Genomic DNA, 15,003 nt, shown 5'->3' with positions numbered 1-15,003 from the left:
GAAAGAGGATAAAAATACTTCTCTATTCAGTGACCTTATCACAAGCCAAATAGCAAAGAGCTGTTGTGGAACCCTCCTTCCTCTCTCACCCCATCCTTAAACTTGGTTGTTATAGTAGTAGCTTTGTATCTTCATCTTTGACCACGAAGGTCAGCTTCAAAACACCAGCACTGTTAAGTTGTAAGTAGGCTTAGTAGACTGATAGAAGACCACTGCCATCACTTTTGCATTTAAATAGTGAATAGTCTCTTTATTCAGAAGAATACATTTTAATAGAATTTCATGCACCAGTAAATCAGCACTGTGAGGAGTTATAGGGGTGAGGAACCTCGCTCCAGGAAACATCTATCCTAGTAGAGCGTGTGACTCTCAGAATCCCATTGACACAACTCAGGTGGTTAGAAGCCAAGAAGCAGTAGATAGAGCTAATTCTCAGGGCAAGCAGTCAGAATCCCAGGTCTCTGAGGGCAAAGGCAGAAGAGGAAAGCTTTTTGTAAAGCAGCTTATTATACTGGGACTGACAGCTCCATTGCAATTCCCTGAGAGGTTGAGGAGGGAGAGTTGGTAGTGGTGCCCATTTCTCCTTCTTGGTTACACTCTTCAAGGACGATGGTCTGGTCCCTTCCATCTGTGTCAGAGTCCCTGTGTAAAAAGAAATCCAGGTTCATCAACATGAAAACAGATTGCATGGTGGAGTTCAGAGGCTAGAGGAGGATGTGTACCATTGTTTTCCTAATAGCCCTTGATTTTCAGGAGGATGAGATGAACATTTACCTGGTTCGAAGTCGAGGCCACTTCTTCCACTCTATGGCTAGCACCACCCCCAAGGCTACCACAACCACTACAATCAGGCTGCTTCGGACAATGTTGCCCACAGTACACTCTTGAGCAGCAGGCCCTGTGGTATATGAAAGAGCAGAATCCAAGGTTAGTGTGTCACTGTTCCTCTTGATCTCATCCCAGTCACAGTGGTCTCCTCGGGGGCACATGGGAGCCATCTCTGGGGTCCCAGATATATTAAGCCAGCACCCTTCATGGAGTTTTTATCTACTCACCTGCTGCCCCTACCAGCTCCAGGGGATCACTAGGCTCTGACCAGATATCAGGGTAGGCCTGGAGACGGTAGCTGCAGCTATAGTTTCCAATGCCTTTTCCTTCTACATTGTTGATGACAAAATCCCCATCCTCTGAGAACTGCTGAGGCGCTTCTTCTCCCTCATGTTCTAATACAAATTCCACACCAGGCAAGGGTCCTCGGCACTGAAGGGTGATGTCCTTCCCAAGTTTGAACATGGTGCTGGGCCAAGCCGACAGAGAGGGTTTGGGGGGCTTGTCTGTAACCAGAAAGAAACAGTTAAACCAAATGGCTTTAAACCTAGCCCTCTACCTCCTTACTATTAACTGCTAAAACGTTACCCAAATCTACATGCATATTGAAGTGCCCAGGACCTCTTACCAGTCACCCATATCTCCAAGGTGTCACTGTGATTGGAAGCTGCAAAAGGAGCAGAGTCCAAATAATAAACACAGCTGTAGATGCCAGAATCTTCACTCCTCACCACTGGCATCCAGAAGTCAGCCCTATACCCATTAGGCCTCTGGTGTTCTATTGGCTGGTGAGTCCCCTGCTTCAATAGGACAAATGTGGAATCTGGCATTTCTCCTTGGCATTGAAGAGTCATATTTTCTCCAGGGGCCACCATGGGAGCAGGTTGGGCTAATAAGCTGGGCTTCGGGAGTAAGCCTGGAAAAAATTAACACCTGGTCAGTGAGAAGAGGGCAATCTTCCGTGCATCACTCATGGAGCCATTGATCCATAAGAAGAAAGACAATGGCTTGCCCCTGTGAGCTATGTAAAAGCTATAGCTAACAAGCCATTCTATTCCCTCCTTTTCTCACTCCCATGTCCACTTCAGAGTATCAATCTCTTACCTGTAACGATGAGTTCCAAGGTGTTGCTAAGCTGAATCTTGATAGGGCTGGTCCAGTCAGGGTGGTAGCAGCAGCTATAACTCCCTATGCTAGCACCAGAAATATTGGTGATGGGGAACGCTCCCTCAGTACTGGTTGAGCCCCAGAGCTGCATTGAAGTATTTTCTCCTTGTTTGTATAAAATGTACCCTACGCCATGTACTGGCCCTTGGCACCAGAGAGTAACATTCTGTCCCATATGGACCACAGAACTGGGCTCAGCAAACAGCCATGGTTTGGGGAATGTGTCTGGAAAGAGAACAAATATGGATAATGGTGACTATGGAAACTTGTCATTTTCCAGATCAACTCTTTTTTTTCTAGACATAATGATTCTTCCCCATGGTTTAGCTTAATCTTCTAAGAGTAATTACTACCACCACCCCTTAGCTCTTGCTCCATTTCCTTATCCCAGACTTAGTTGCTCTTACCAGTCACCCAGATCATTAGGGGCGTACTGAGAGACGAGCCTCTGTTTGACATGGTTGTCTCATAATAGATACAGCTGTAATTCCCATAGTTCTCAGCTTCAACTGAGTAAAGGAGGAAGTCAACTGAGTCCTCAGAGGCACTCTGGAGTTGTAAGGGCATTTGAGTTCCTTCGCGTAGCAGAGCAAACCTCATGCCCTGGAAAAGCCCCTGACAATGCAGGGTCACTTTTGTCCCAGGAAGCACCACAGGACCCGGCTGTGCCAGGAGAGTGGGTTTGGGGTAGTATTCTGAAATGATAAGAGATCACAATGTAAGAGAAGATACTCCCCCAACACTCTGCAAGTAACTTTCCTAATAATAACGTTTCCTTATAATATGATTATAAGAAACAATATATTTCATTGTAGAAAATTTGAAAAAAAAATCGAGTAAAAATCCCCAAGAAAACACAATGGTACTAACCCAAAGAAAAGTATTTTTATATATTTATATTTCCCCTATATTTTGTTCTTGCTTGCTCTTGTAGCTATAACTATTTATATAATTAAGACCCTATTGTCCTCCCAGTTGGACAGTCTAATATGTTTCACTTAACTTTATATTATAAACACTTCCCTATGACGTTAAATAGCCTTTGAAAAACTGCCATTTGTAATGGCTGCCTAACATGTAGCTGACGTTTCAAGGTTTTCTCCTGTTCTCTGAGGTCCATCCAACCCACCAATCTCTGACAGTCTGTCTAAAGAAAGAGTGGACATTGACCCTAAAGCTCAAGGCCAAGGTAGAAAGATTTCAGAAACAGAGCAACTTGAACTTGGCTCTTGGATTGGACACCCCGATCTGCCTCAATTCTTTTCCTGGAAATGAATTCCTTCCCTCCCCCACATCTTTGTCCCCTGCTTCTGTAATAATATGAGCAGCTGTCCCACATGGGCTGTTCACCATGTGCCAGACACTGTCCTAAGCACTTTAAAATGAGCATTTCCTAGCCCTTTCAGAGTCCATACCACCTCCACCAGGATGTCCCCCTTCCTAACCTGTTACTACAAGCTCCACAGTGTCGCTGGGCTGAGACCAGATATCAAAGCCATAATAACGGCAGCTGTAGTTTCCTCCATCAGCAAAGCCCACTGAAAGGATCAGAAAGTGAATTGCACTTGTGCCTGGATATGTCCAAGACTGGTCACTGGATGCTATTTCATTGCCATCTTTGTACAGAATAAAGCTCATGTGTTGCTGGGGGGTGGAGCAGTTGAAAGTCACTCGGGCACCAGGCATGACCACAGGGCTGGCCTGTGTCTTGAAGAAGGGCTTTGGGTACATTTCTAGAAAGGGAGGAAAACAACAATAGCAGAAAGCCAAATTAAGAAAACAAAGCAGCCAAATGGGGCAAATGTTTGGTTCTAGGACAGGACTAGTAGCAGGCACTTTCAGAAATCTTGCAGGAGGACTTCTCACCCTCCTCCCTCATTGCCTCTGGGTGAATTCTGTCACTGGGACACAAAGCGGATGCAATGAAAGGGTGAACTGTCACTGGGGCTCTCTCTGCTGATCCTGTAAACCTATTTGCCCATTTGGATTAGAACAGGAAATGGTACCTGCTCTACCTCCCTTTAAGATGGGCTCTATAGTTAAGTGAGATAATTGATGGGAAAACAACTAGAAAAATTAAATCACCCTCTACAAACCCAAGCTATTAATAACGATTATGGCTATTAATATCGTGCAGCCAGAGGCCCTGCCTGGCACTCCCAGCGCCACGCCTGCCTGGCTCTAAGATTGGACACAGGCTCCTAGGACCAGCAGCAAAGTTTGTGGACAGGAGAGGAGTGTTTGACAGGGGCTTTGCCTTCCCCTCCTCCCACACACCCTCTTTTAAGCTCTACCTTTTATGACCAGCTCCAGGGGCTCACTGGGCTCAGACCACTTGACGGGGCTCTTTTCAGTGTGCGTGCGGCAGCTGTAATTGCCTTCGTCTTTATCCTCCATTCTTTGGATAGTAAAGTAGGCTTCTCTCCCAACGGCACCAAGTTGCTGGACAGGTTCCTGCTCTCCCTCCTTGTACAGAGCGAACTCCATGCCTGCCAGCCATCCTTTGCACCGGATTTGCAGTTCCTGACCCAGCACTGGCGGGGGAGCCGAAATAACAGGTTTGGGGAGGATGTCTGCAAAATCAAATTCATGAAGTTGCCAAGGAATTAAAAGTTTAGAAGTGCCCAGATGGGACACTCAGAGTGACTTCGTCAGGAAAAGAAGAAAAAAATAAATCTATCCTGACTGTGAAGTCTGCTCTCCCTGCCACCCCTCCCCCAGCCCTGCGCCCCTCTGGACTCCCAGCATTTTGGAGTCCCAGAGGAACAGCAGAGCACCCCAGACAGGACCCTCTGTCCTCTGCCGTTTCTTACCTCTCCCCACCAGCTCAAGTGCTTCACTGGGCTCAGACACAGCCATCTCCTCCCATGAATGGCAGTGGTAACTCCCGGTGTGGCTCTGGGTCAGGGCGCCAAGTGGGAAGGCAGCTCGGACCTGCTCAGAGGCAGGACGAGTTGCGATCCAACCCGTCCCGTCCTTCAGCAACACAAACTCCTTAGTAGAGCCAGAAGGGCTTCTGCACCAGAGGGTTAAGTTCTTCCACGGGGCCAGAGGGAAGTTCGTTTCTGCCCACAGCTCAGGCTTGGGGGTTGGTGTGATTATTTCTAGAAACAGCAAGGTTCATGAAGTCATTCTCTGAGCTCTCCCTTCTTTCCTTTCTCTTGAGTCTCTCCCCCCCAGCCCACTCCCCCCCCCAAAAAAAAAACACTGTCCCTTTCAATTCAAATACCCCTTTCCTTCCTTGCTTCCTTTTCTCAGGTACTGGGGCAAGAGAGAAGCAGATGTTTGAGCTGAGAGAGAGAGAGAGAGAGAGAGAAAGTGCAACCCCCCCTTTTTTTTTGGAGGGGGCGGGTTGCAGGCAAAAACGTAGAGTTGGAAGCTGAATTTTGCCAACAGTTTTAGCAAGTGCCCCTTCCTGGCTGTCCTTTCCTCTCAACCAGTCACTCTCACTGTCACTCTAGTTATTTCAGATCTCCAGAGAGGAATGTCCCAGGCTGGAACAGGAAAAACTCACCAGTCTCTTCTGTCGAGACACCACTGCACAGTCCTGCAAAAGAAAATGCTGCCAGTGCTCTGCCCCGTCCTCGACAGGCCTCTACCCCAGCCTTCTGCCCAGGTCCCTTCTCGAACCCTCTTGTACTCACCACAGCAGAGAATGGCCGTGACTATGAAGAGCATGGTGACCTCTTGAGCTGTTCCCAGCAACCAGGCTTCTCTAGCAAGACCAGAAAAGAGAGAAGAGAAGTTGCTGGGATTAAGGGGAGGGTGGAGAGAAGGGGGCGGCAATTTATGTCATTGGCTTGCTCACTACCCAATCAGGATTGGGTATAGCCAGGATAATGGGATCTAATCTTTTCTGACATCGATGACTTTTCCTTTTGAGGACCTAGCCACCTAGAAACTTCTTGCTCTTTCATGACCCCTCCCATTCCCCCAGCCTATATCATATGTCAGTTTCCCATGGCTCCTGATTAGGCTGTTGCTGGAAGTGAGATGTCAAATGTGAAAACGCTTGGATATCTGTAGCTCTTAGAACTCCTGGAACTCAGTGTGATAGGCAGCTCTGAGTGGTGGGTGTGAGTGTGGAGTATTTCTCCTTCATCAAGATTAAGTTTGGAAGCAGTTGTTATTTTGGCAGTGTGGGTCCTCAGACCGACCTGCCTAACCTGCCTTTGTTATGGAAGTGTTGCCTAGGCAGCCATGATGAACTACCAGAAGACTGTCAATGCTAAACTAAGCTTGTCGGAGTGGGATTTCCCCTCCCCTGACCCAGATTATGACTACAAATGTGCAGCAGCTTTGGGGTATGGTTCCTATGGAATTAGATGCTACTGATAAATGATTCTTTAGTAATGCATGTGTAGAAGACAAACTCAATAACATATTTAAGGTCTAAAATCCACTTCACAGTTTTTGGTTAGAAAACACGGATCCTATACCATTGTCCCCACTTGTCAGGAAAACATGCTTTTTAAGTTGCTTTCTCAAAGATCTGCCTTCCTCTCTCTGTCTCACTTTCTCTTTCTCTCTCTGAACACCACCCCCCGCCCCCCCAGCTGGGCTGGGCCATGTGTTACTACACTTTTTTCTAAACCCTGCTTTGGAAGTTACTCTAATACTTATGGGACACAACACAAAATCTGAAACAAACTGAACTTGGACCCCATTGAAACTTTTTGAAAAAAGGGTGAGGTGTATTGTTTTAGAAGCCTTAGGTGCCCTCCCCCCAAGCATTCTGTCCCTCAGACCCCAGTGGAAAACACAGACACACATCATCATAGTCATCATCCATTGTGTATTGAATATTCGGAAACACACAAAGGTGGCAGAAGAGCACAGCCAGAAGCAAGGGGTGGGGAAAGTAGGCAAAGCATTCAGGACATGAGGCTTCCATTAGGTTAGGAGCTGTCATTTTTCTTGTCCTTCCTAAGTGGAATAGCCTAAGACAAACCAGGAGGATCAGGGAGAAACGTGGATAACCCAGAGCACACCAAAAGATCAAAGGAAATGGCAGGAGGGTCTGTTTGGTTTGTCATTTTCTGAGTCAGAGGAAACCGTCTGATTCTTGGTTCCATCCATTGCCTCATCAGGATAAGACTCTATTCCCAGGATGATCTGCACAGGAGGTTGAACGCCAGAGTGGCAGGGAGACAGGTTTCTAAAGCAATTAGGCTGAACCACAAAGCTCTCTAGCTCTTGAGCTGGAGGTAAGGGCAAAAAGTTGTGATGGGAGTTGGATAAAGACGTTAGAAACAGCATAGCACAGCTTCTTACAGGAGAACAAATACAGAGCAGTTAGTGGGGAGGGGAGGGGACAGCAATCAAGCCTGAGGGATAGGGTGATATGGAGGAAAGGGGAAAGGTGTTAGCACTCTTGGAGGGGTAGGGTCAGTCAACGTGCTTCTGATTACTTCTGTAGCCTCTGGGAATTACGCATTTCTCCACCCTCTGGCTTGGGTGATGACCCTTCTGTGAGGTAAAAAGAGAGATATCTGCATTGAAAATATCTTGTTTGTAAGCCTAGAGGGGTGAGGGGAATACATAGGGTGTTACCCCCATAGCTTGTCTCAACCAGAGAGTGACCCATTCCTGAGACTTAAAGCACAGACTCAGTTAGCTGGAGAAAGAGGGAGCTGGAATGAGACAGTTACCTGATTCTGAGTCTCCGACACCTCCACCTTATCCACAGCACTATCACCAGCAAGGAAACGAACTGCATGATTAGGGACATCCTGATGGCTTCATTCAGAACATAATTCCAGTTGAGCAATCCTGTGGCCAGAGAAGACCAGAAACAGGGGGCCGGATGGGGGACAGGGCAGGTGAGTACATTTATGGGCTAAGAAGCTAGTTGCTGAGATGGCTTCTATTGGGAAGGGGAGGTGGAAGTGACCTTCCTTTTTCTGGAGCATGGGAGTCCTGACAGGATTGTGCTTACTGTTATAAGGTGATTGTCTGATCACCCCAGGGGGAGAGCTCCCAAAACCAAGGGTCCTAATTTCCCAGCTCCTAAATCCCCCTCCCATATCTTTCTGGGCACAGCTTTGGGACCTCCAGATCACGGGATAACCATATCACATTCTTGTGAGGGGTTAGCACCTTACCTGTTGGCCCCAATAGCTTCAGAGGCTCACTGCGATGTGCCCAGATATTAGGGTGTGCCTCAACACGGTAGCTGCAACTGTAGGTCCCTGTTCCTTTCCCTTCAGTATTAGTGACGATGAAATCTCCATCCACTGAGAATTTTTGGAATGTTCCCCGTTCTTCCCATTCCAGAGAAAATTCAAGTACTGGATGAGCTACTCGGCATTGAATGGTGATGGTCTTTCCTAGCTTGAACACAGTGCTGGGCCAAGCTGACAGGAAAGGTTTGGGGGGTTTATCTGAAACCAATCCAGAGATCAGACTAAGAAATGACCTTGCATCCAGTACTCTCTCCTCCACCAAATGTTTCTGAGCTCTCCATTTGGTCTTCACTTGCTTTTCACTCCAAGGCTGGCGATCCATTACACTCCTTTGCTCTCTCCATGCGGCTCTTCAGATTTCTAAATCCTAATTTCAACTGGTAAGACCACAAATTCATAAGCTCCTGGAGGAGAAGAATTTTCCTACAAGCCACAGCAGGGCTGAGCCATGCTTAGAGCTAGGGCTTGAGGAACAACCCTGAGAAACATGTTCTCCAAAGGATTTGGAGAAAGTTCTATAACACTCTCCTAGTGCTTTACCCTAAAGAGTACTAAGGGTTACTAGCTTCTTCTTAGAATACTGTAATGATGAAAAACAAATAGGATTATGATAAGAATAGTTTTAGTACTTGCCTACAACCGTAAGATCCACAGTGTTGTGTGTTGCCATCTTAATAGAGGTCTTCCAGGTGAGGAAATAGTGGCAGCTATAGACGCCAGCATCATTGTAGGTCACATTACTGAGGAAGAATGATTTGCTGTCACTGATACTGGAGGCATCCAAAAATTGAAGTGGTTTGTCTTCTCCTTTCTTGTAGAGAGCTAGCCCCACTCCATCCACTGGTCCTCGGCACCGCAGGCTCACGTTCTGACCCATTTGGACCACAGGACTAGGCCGAGCAAGTAGCCAGGTCTTGGGAAAAGTATCTAGGACGAGACCCAAAATATGGTCCGACTTTCCCCTCCTACTAGTTAGCGTTCTTTCCCTCTACCTCCTCCAGCCTACTTTGGTGAATCCCTCCATGAGCCCCTCCCTAATCCCCCCCCCCAAGGTACAAACTCCATTCTTAGCTCAGGCTACATGATAAGATTCCCCAGGGAGACCCAAAGGGAGTTTGCTATCCTTACCCTCTAAAATATATTCCATGTCATACCCCTCTCTTACCGGTTACCCAGATTTTCAGGACATCACTAAGGAGTGAACCTCTGTATGAGCCATCATAGTAAAAACAGAGGTAATGTCCAGTATCACTGATCTTCAGAGACTGGAAGAAGAAAAAGGCCTCATTTTTTATTGATTTCTTGTGGTAAAAGGAACTCTCCAAGTCTTCAACTCTCATTAAAGCAAAAGTCATTCCATAGATTGGCCCTTGGCACCGGAGACTCAGGCTTTCTCCAGGTGCCATCATGGGCCCAGGATAGGCTGTGAGAGTTGGTTTAGGGTAGAGTCCTAGAAAGGGAAAAAATCCTGAAGTTAGAGGTAAGATGATTGCTCTCTGTTCTATTTTTTAAATTTTCTTTGTTCTTTGGACAAAGAATAGTAGTTGAAAATTACCCTTTTCTCCCTCATTCTTTCTTGGATTTCTGCCTTCTCTAGCAAGTAATCAAGGATAGGTTCATTTATGTTACTTCCCTCTCCCTGGACTGAGATCTAGCCAAGTGTAAGTGTGTGTCTAAGTGGAATATCTACACTCATAATTTCCAGTATTTTCAGGAAGGACAGATGTAAGTTTTTATCAGCCTGAAAAACTAAACCTCTATGAATAAGTTTGATTCCATCTTGGAAGCATTGCAATATTAAAGGAGAGCATTTGAATGCATTCATCTCACTTAAAACCCTATTTCCATCATGAACTTGGAGGCCAATAAGAAGGGCTTGGCTAACAAGTCATTAAGCCAGTGAAATGTCTGTTAATAAGATCCCATCTTCATTTTTCTAGATTGCTCCTCTAAGATGAGTGTACTCTAAAAATGAGGTCAACCTTCACCCACATATGGTTCCTTCTTACCCCTATTCCAAACTCAGGAATAGCCACCCATCCACTGTGAAGCATGTAGGATTCACCAGACATCACATAGGTCTAGGGGTAAGGGTAAGAAAGACAGTCTCTTCCAGCAGAAACTTATGAACTAGAGGAGAATACTGGAGATCGGATAACTACAGAAGTGTGTGTTGGTGAAATCTATGCTGGAAGGGTATGTGTGCAATAAGCATCCATACACGCAAGTCCAACAGGCAGTCCTTTTTTCTTTAATCCTCAACAAAAAGCTACACTAACAAATTAGTATCTGCCATTTATCGAGAACTTATATGCCAGGCACTGTACATATATGATACTTAGAAAAATCCTCACAACAACCCTGTGAGGTAGGCATTATTCTTAGACCCATTTTGCACATCAGGAAACTGAGGCACAGAGAGACATTATACAATAGGTTGGATAGATATTGTTATCCTGTGTGAGGAGGAACCCAAAATGTAGAGAAGTCAAGTACTTGCTAAAGCTCATACAGAGAGGCAGTGTCAGAGGGAGAACTAAAAACTGGGGTTACTTTCTGTAGCACCACAGTTTTTTGAGCTTGATGGAAGGACTGTTGTAAGTCTGGATAATGCCATTTAGAAACATCCAGGCCATGGCGGGGGAGCGCTGAGGTTGGAGTATGTGTCTGGCATTTGAATATTGGGGAGGAGAGACGTTTTTCTGTGTTTACAGCTTGGTGCTGTGTTTTCTGGCTCTACCCAAGTAGTTTATCAAGCCATTTGAAAACTGCGACCTGTTACTTTCTTTGTTATTGGTTTTTGTTTGTTTGTAGTGGTTATTTTTGCTTTTCATCACCTGCACAAAATATCAACCCCACACCTCAAAATAATAATCATAAGTAAAATACATTTAAAAAATCCAAAATCAGTTGAAGATTGCAATGGCAGTGCCTGGCACATATTAGGTGCTCAATAAATATTTATTGAACAAATGAATGAGTGATATCCAACAACTTAAGAACAACAACGTTACAATGAGATAAAGCGCCAGACAGTTGCCTGGGCTTACTCACTAACCAAATGCTTAGCTCCCATATATTTGCCTTGAGGCATGTGTGATTCTAATTTACATTCAGGGCCTAAGACCTGGCTGAGGAAAGCAAAGCACAAAACACAAAACCCTAGCTCAACGAGCCATGATCCCAGGGATAATAATTGTCAGATGCCAGCAGCCATGGCCACACCCACCTGCTACAACCAGCTTCAGTGGGTTGCTGGGCTCTGACCACAGTGTAGGGAGCATCTGGATGTGAGTGCGGCAGATATAAACCCCTTCATTCTCAGGTGCCATGTTGTCAATGGAGAATATGGCCATTGTTCCAGTTGGGACTTGGTAATCCAGTGGCTCTGAATATCCCTCCTTGAACAGCATGAACACCAAATCTTGCAACCAGCCATGGCAGAGGATGTTAACACTACATCCAGGAAGAGGAGGGGTTTCAGCCTGGATCCAGAAGATGGGCTTGGGCAGCTGGCCTGGAAGGAAAAGATGAACTGGAATTAGTTTGAATTAGAACAATGCTGCCCAGATTGCAGCAGTGGAGAGCTCTGCTTGAAATGGCTTCCCTGTATGATTCTCATTTGTCATCCTACTTCTCATGCTTCTGTTTCAGAATCTATATCCTCACTGTGCAATCCTAATACAAAAAGAACACATACTTCTTAAGTGTAGAATACATACATGCAAGAATGAATGAATGAAACAACTCTGCCTTGGGAAGGCAACTTTGAGACAAGAGCTGGGGCATATTCTCACGTTATCTGTATCTCTGTCTTCTTACCTGGTGCCTCTAATTCTAGCACTTTACTCGGCTTTGACCAGGTTGTCTCCTTCCAATAGCAGCATCTGTAAAGACCTGTATTGGACTCAGTGAGGGCACCTAAGAAGAATGACACTTGGAAGGTCTTGTGGGAAGGACGGATCCAGGTCATCTGTGTGGTATCCTTCAGCAGCAGGAACTTGCTTGATGTCCGAGAGGGGCTTCTGCACCAAAGGGTGATGTTCTCCCAAGGGGCCTGGGGATAGTTGGACTCGATCCACAGCTCCGGTTGGGATTCCATTGCTGTCATTCCCAAAGATCACAAAGATATGAGCAGTCCAGCCCTCTCCCTCCCACCATACCCCCACGAGGTACTTTAAATCAGCCCTCAGCCAGAGCTTTCCTTTTGCCTTCCCGAAGGGAGATGAGTGTCTACTCATGTGGGGTATGGGAGAGGGACCCCAAAACATTTATTTAGGAATCTGAATGATAAATGAGCTGGAAACTAATGTGCAAATTTAGCTCCTCCATCTGAGATAAATCTCACCACTCTTCCTGGAAAACTAAGTCATGAAAGGAGAAGCACCCTAGTCTGTGGCTGGGAACTCAAGGTGGTTATATTTCAGGTCATGTAGGCAGGACAGTGTATTGGATCATTCAGGAAGGAAGATATGTGAAGGGGCAGAATTCACTTACCTGTGTAGGTCATGCTCAGACTCAGCCCTGAAAAGAGAGCTTATGGTGAAGGGAGTCCCCCTCCTCCCTCCTTGCCCTTCAACCTTAACTACCCTCCCCTTCCTCCCAAGGAGCCCACTCTGATAGAGTGACTTCACTGTCACCCCTTTGTTATACTCACGAATGCAAAAGAGCAGGAGAATGAATGTCCGAAGCATGGTGGCTACCTCCCCTGGTCTGTCCAGGGTCACAGGGCCTCTGGAACTGGATGTGCACTTGGAAGCTTGAAGTGTTTTGCTCCTCAGCAGGTGGTGGGATCTAAAAGAAGAACTGTTCTTACTTGGGGACTTGTTCCTGCTCCTTAAAGTTCAGTTGACATCACTAAACTGCACTTGACAAGCCTACATTCCATTCCCGCATAGGCACACACAGCCGTACAAAGCCACCTGCTACTTCCTCTTTGGGCCCCAGATACTTATTCCTTATTTCCCGACTCAAGGTCATTGCTGGCTGTTATTTAAGGTGTCCTTTCTTTTGAAATATCTACGAATCCCTAGGATCACCAAGGTTCAGAAGGTGACCTAAGCCAAGCCTGCAGAATTGGGAAGTAGAGGAATCATTTTCTCAGATCCTCTATACAACACACACCTACACCCTCCAACAACTTAGCAAAGGAAACATTATCATCCTCCTTTTGTTGATGAGGAAAATGTAGTGTTGAGAGAAGATATAATCTAAAGATATTATTAAAGGCAAAATTCAAATCTGTTTAACTAAATGTACTCTAAAACTAATTCAACTTCTACCCTTGTCCTCCTTCATTCCCCCTCACTTTTCCTATGTGAGACTATGAAGACTTGATTTTCCATGAGGTGCTTCAGATCTGCATGACACTTTGACTCCAGAACGTCAATACTCCATCTCACGTAGGTATTGGAGAATCAAGCTGTTTACATTTAATTAATATAAGGCATATATGATTCATTGACTACCCATCACATGAAACTAGCTTTGTTTGGAGTCAAGGAATATAGAAAAAATATATTTGAGATCAGAGAGGGTTTTGATTTTCCAGAAAGTCACTCTTAACTATAGGCCCTCAACATATGTAAGGTGGATCCCTGAGCTTTTATGCACCCTCCAAGGAGTCTGTTGCTAAGGGAAAGTGTGTGCTCCCCACACCAACTCAGGCTAAGTCTCCTCCACTAAACCTCTGTTACGAAGGTGAAATCCTGGCTGACTCCAGGTATGTGACCTTATCTCAGTAGAGAGCGGAAGAGGCAGCACCCAGAAGAGAGAAAGGGGCTGATTTTGCTTCTTCAAAATAATGCTAACCACCCCAGGGTGAATAGTCAGCCTGATAGAGGAGCAAAAAGGAATGAAAATTCATTTTGAAAACCTCTGGGCTATGGTGGTGGACAGTGAGCTATCCAAGAAGAACTGAACTCCATTTTGTATATCTTACTTTGTATTGGAGGATACTTATATTTTTCTTTTTCCCCTCTCCAAACTTTTCTTATCTGTTAACTGAAAGAATAACATGGACCCAACACTGCTGTGTCAGATGAGAGAGAATAAATGTACAGAGACAGGAACTTAAAGAACAATTCGTGTAAAAAGGTGGTTTTTTTCCTCCTTTTTTTTTTTTTTTTGCAAAAGGAGCATTCAAGTGGCCTAGGATCCTAACGACAGTCTTCCCATCTCAGTTCCTTCTGCCTCTTGTCCCCACTCCTCTCAGTGCCTGGCCAAGGCTTGGATGCCACCCTGTTGCTTTGTTCCCCTGAGGCAATGGGCCAAATCTATTGGGGAAAGCTGGGGTTTTCTGCCAAGGGGAAGGTTCAACCTGGGATTCCAACCAGGAAATGCCATCTGAGGTTCCAGCCTTACCACATGGACCCCCCCCCCCCACACACACAAAAAGCAGGATCTTTTACCCCTGGGGGCCAAGGGAAGTCATGAAAACTAGCTTTCCCAGTACAGCTGACCATACCTCAATCACTAAGGAAATTATATCATTTATATCGGGTCCAAATGATGAATCTGATGCCCTGGGAACGTGGGAATAGCTCTGAGCTTCAGGCTAATTGGTCACGCCCACCCCCACTCTCAACTTGGGCTGTCGAGCCATTTTGCCCCCCCCCCCACCCCGCCCCACTTCATCCCAAGCACTTTCCCCACCCTTAGGCAGCTCGCCGCAGTGCTTTTGAGGGTGACATACCCGAAATGTCTAGTGGCTCGCCCCCTGCATAGCTTTGAGGGCTCTAGTAATTAAAGGGGTTGGGCTCGGCTGGGGTGCCTGGTACACGCTCCGCTGAGGGCTTGGAGGGAAGACTGAGAAGAGAAAGGG

The 15,003-nt window shown here is 46.0% G+C and overlaps 1 protein-coding gene across 1 annotated transcript; it reads right to left on the bottom strand.

The window, feature by feature from the left end:
• Positions 1-250: 250 nt before the first annotated feature.
• On the bottom strand, positions 251-12,874 carry Igsf1 (immunoglobulin superfamily member 1). The gene is made up of 18 exons (XM_048335927.1): positions 12,816-12,874; positions 12,003-12,295; positions 11,410-11,697; positions 9,346-9,630; positions 8,814-9,107; positions 8,100-8,351; positions 7,647-7,767; positions 5,640-5,710; positions 5,510-5,542; positions 4,809-5,099; positions 4,290-4,568; positions 3,441-3,728; positions 2,403-2,690; positions 1,933-2,220; positions 1,457-1,744; positions 1,056-1,334; positions 775-898; positions 251-642 (listed from the first exon to the last, which is right to left on the bottom strand). Exons 1-18 carry the CDS (start codon positions 12,872-12,874, stop codon positions 507-509), a joined length of 3,957 nt encoding a protein of 1,318 aa, XP_048191884.1. The 3' UTR covers positions 251-506.
• Between the last annotated feature and the right edge of the window lie 2,129 nt (positions 12,875-15,003).

Source organism: Perognathus longimembris, chromosome 28 (genome assembly GCF_023159225.1).
Source record: "Perognathus longimembris pacificus isolate PPM17 chromosome 28, ASM2315922v1, whole genome shotgun sequence".
Taxonomy (NCBI): Eukaryota; Metazoa; Chordata; class Mammalia; order Rodentia; family Heteromyidae; genus Perognathus; species Perognathus longimembris.
This window is presented reverse-complemented; position numbering and strand designations above follow the sequence as displayed.

Coding starts and splice junctions, on each gene's coding strand:
- Igsf1 (XM_048335927.1), bottom strand. CDS start 12,874: ATGCTTCGGACATTCATTCTCCTGCTCTTTTGCATTCGTGAGTATAAC. Junction 1,745..1,932: donor CTTGGAACTCATCGTTACAG/GTAAGAGATTGA, acceptor AATTTTTTCCAG/GCTTACTCCCGAAGCCCAGC. Junction 899..1,055: donor GGAGCTGGTAGGGGCAGCAG/GTGAGTAGATAA, acceptor CATATACCACAG/GGCCTGCTGCTCAAGAGTGT.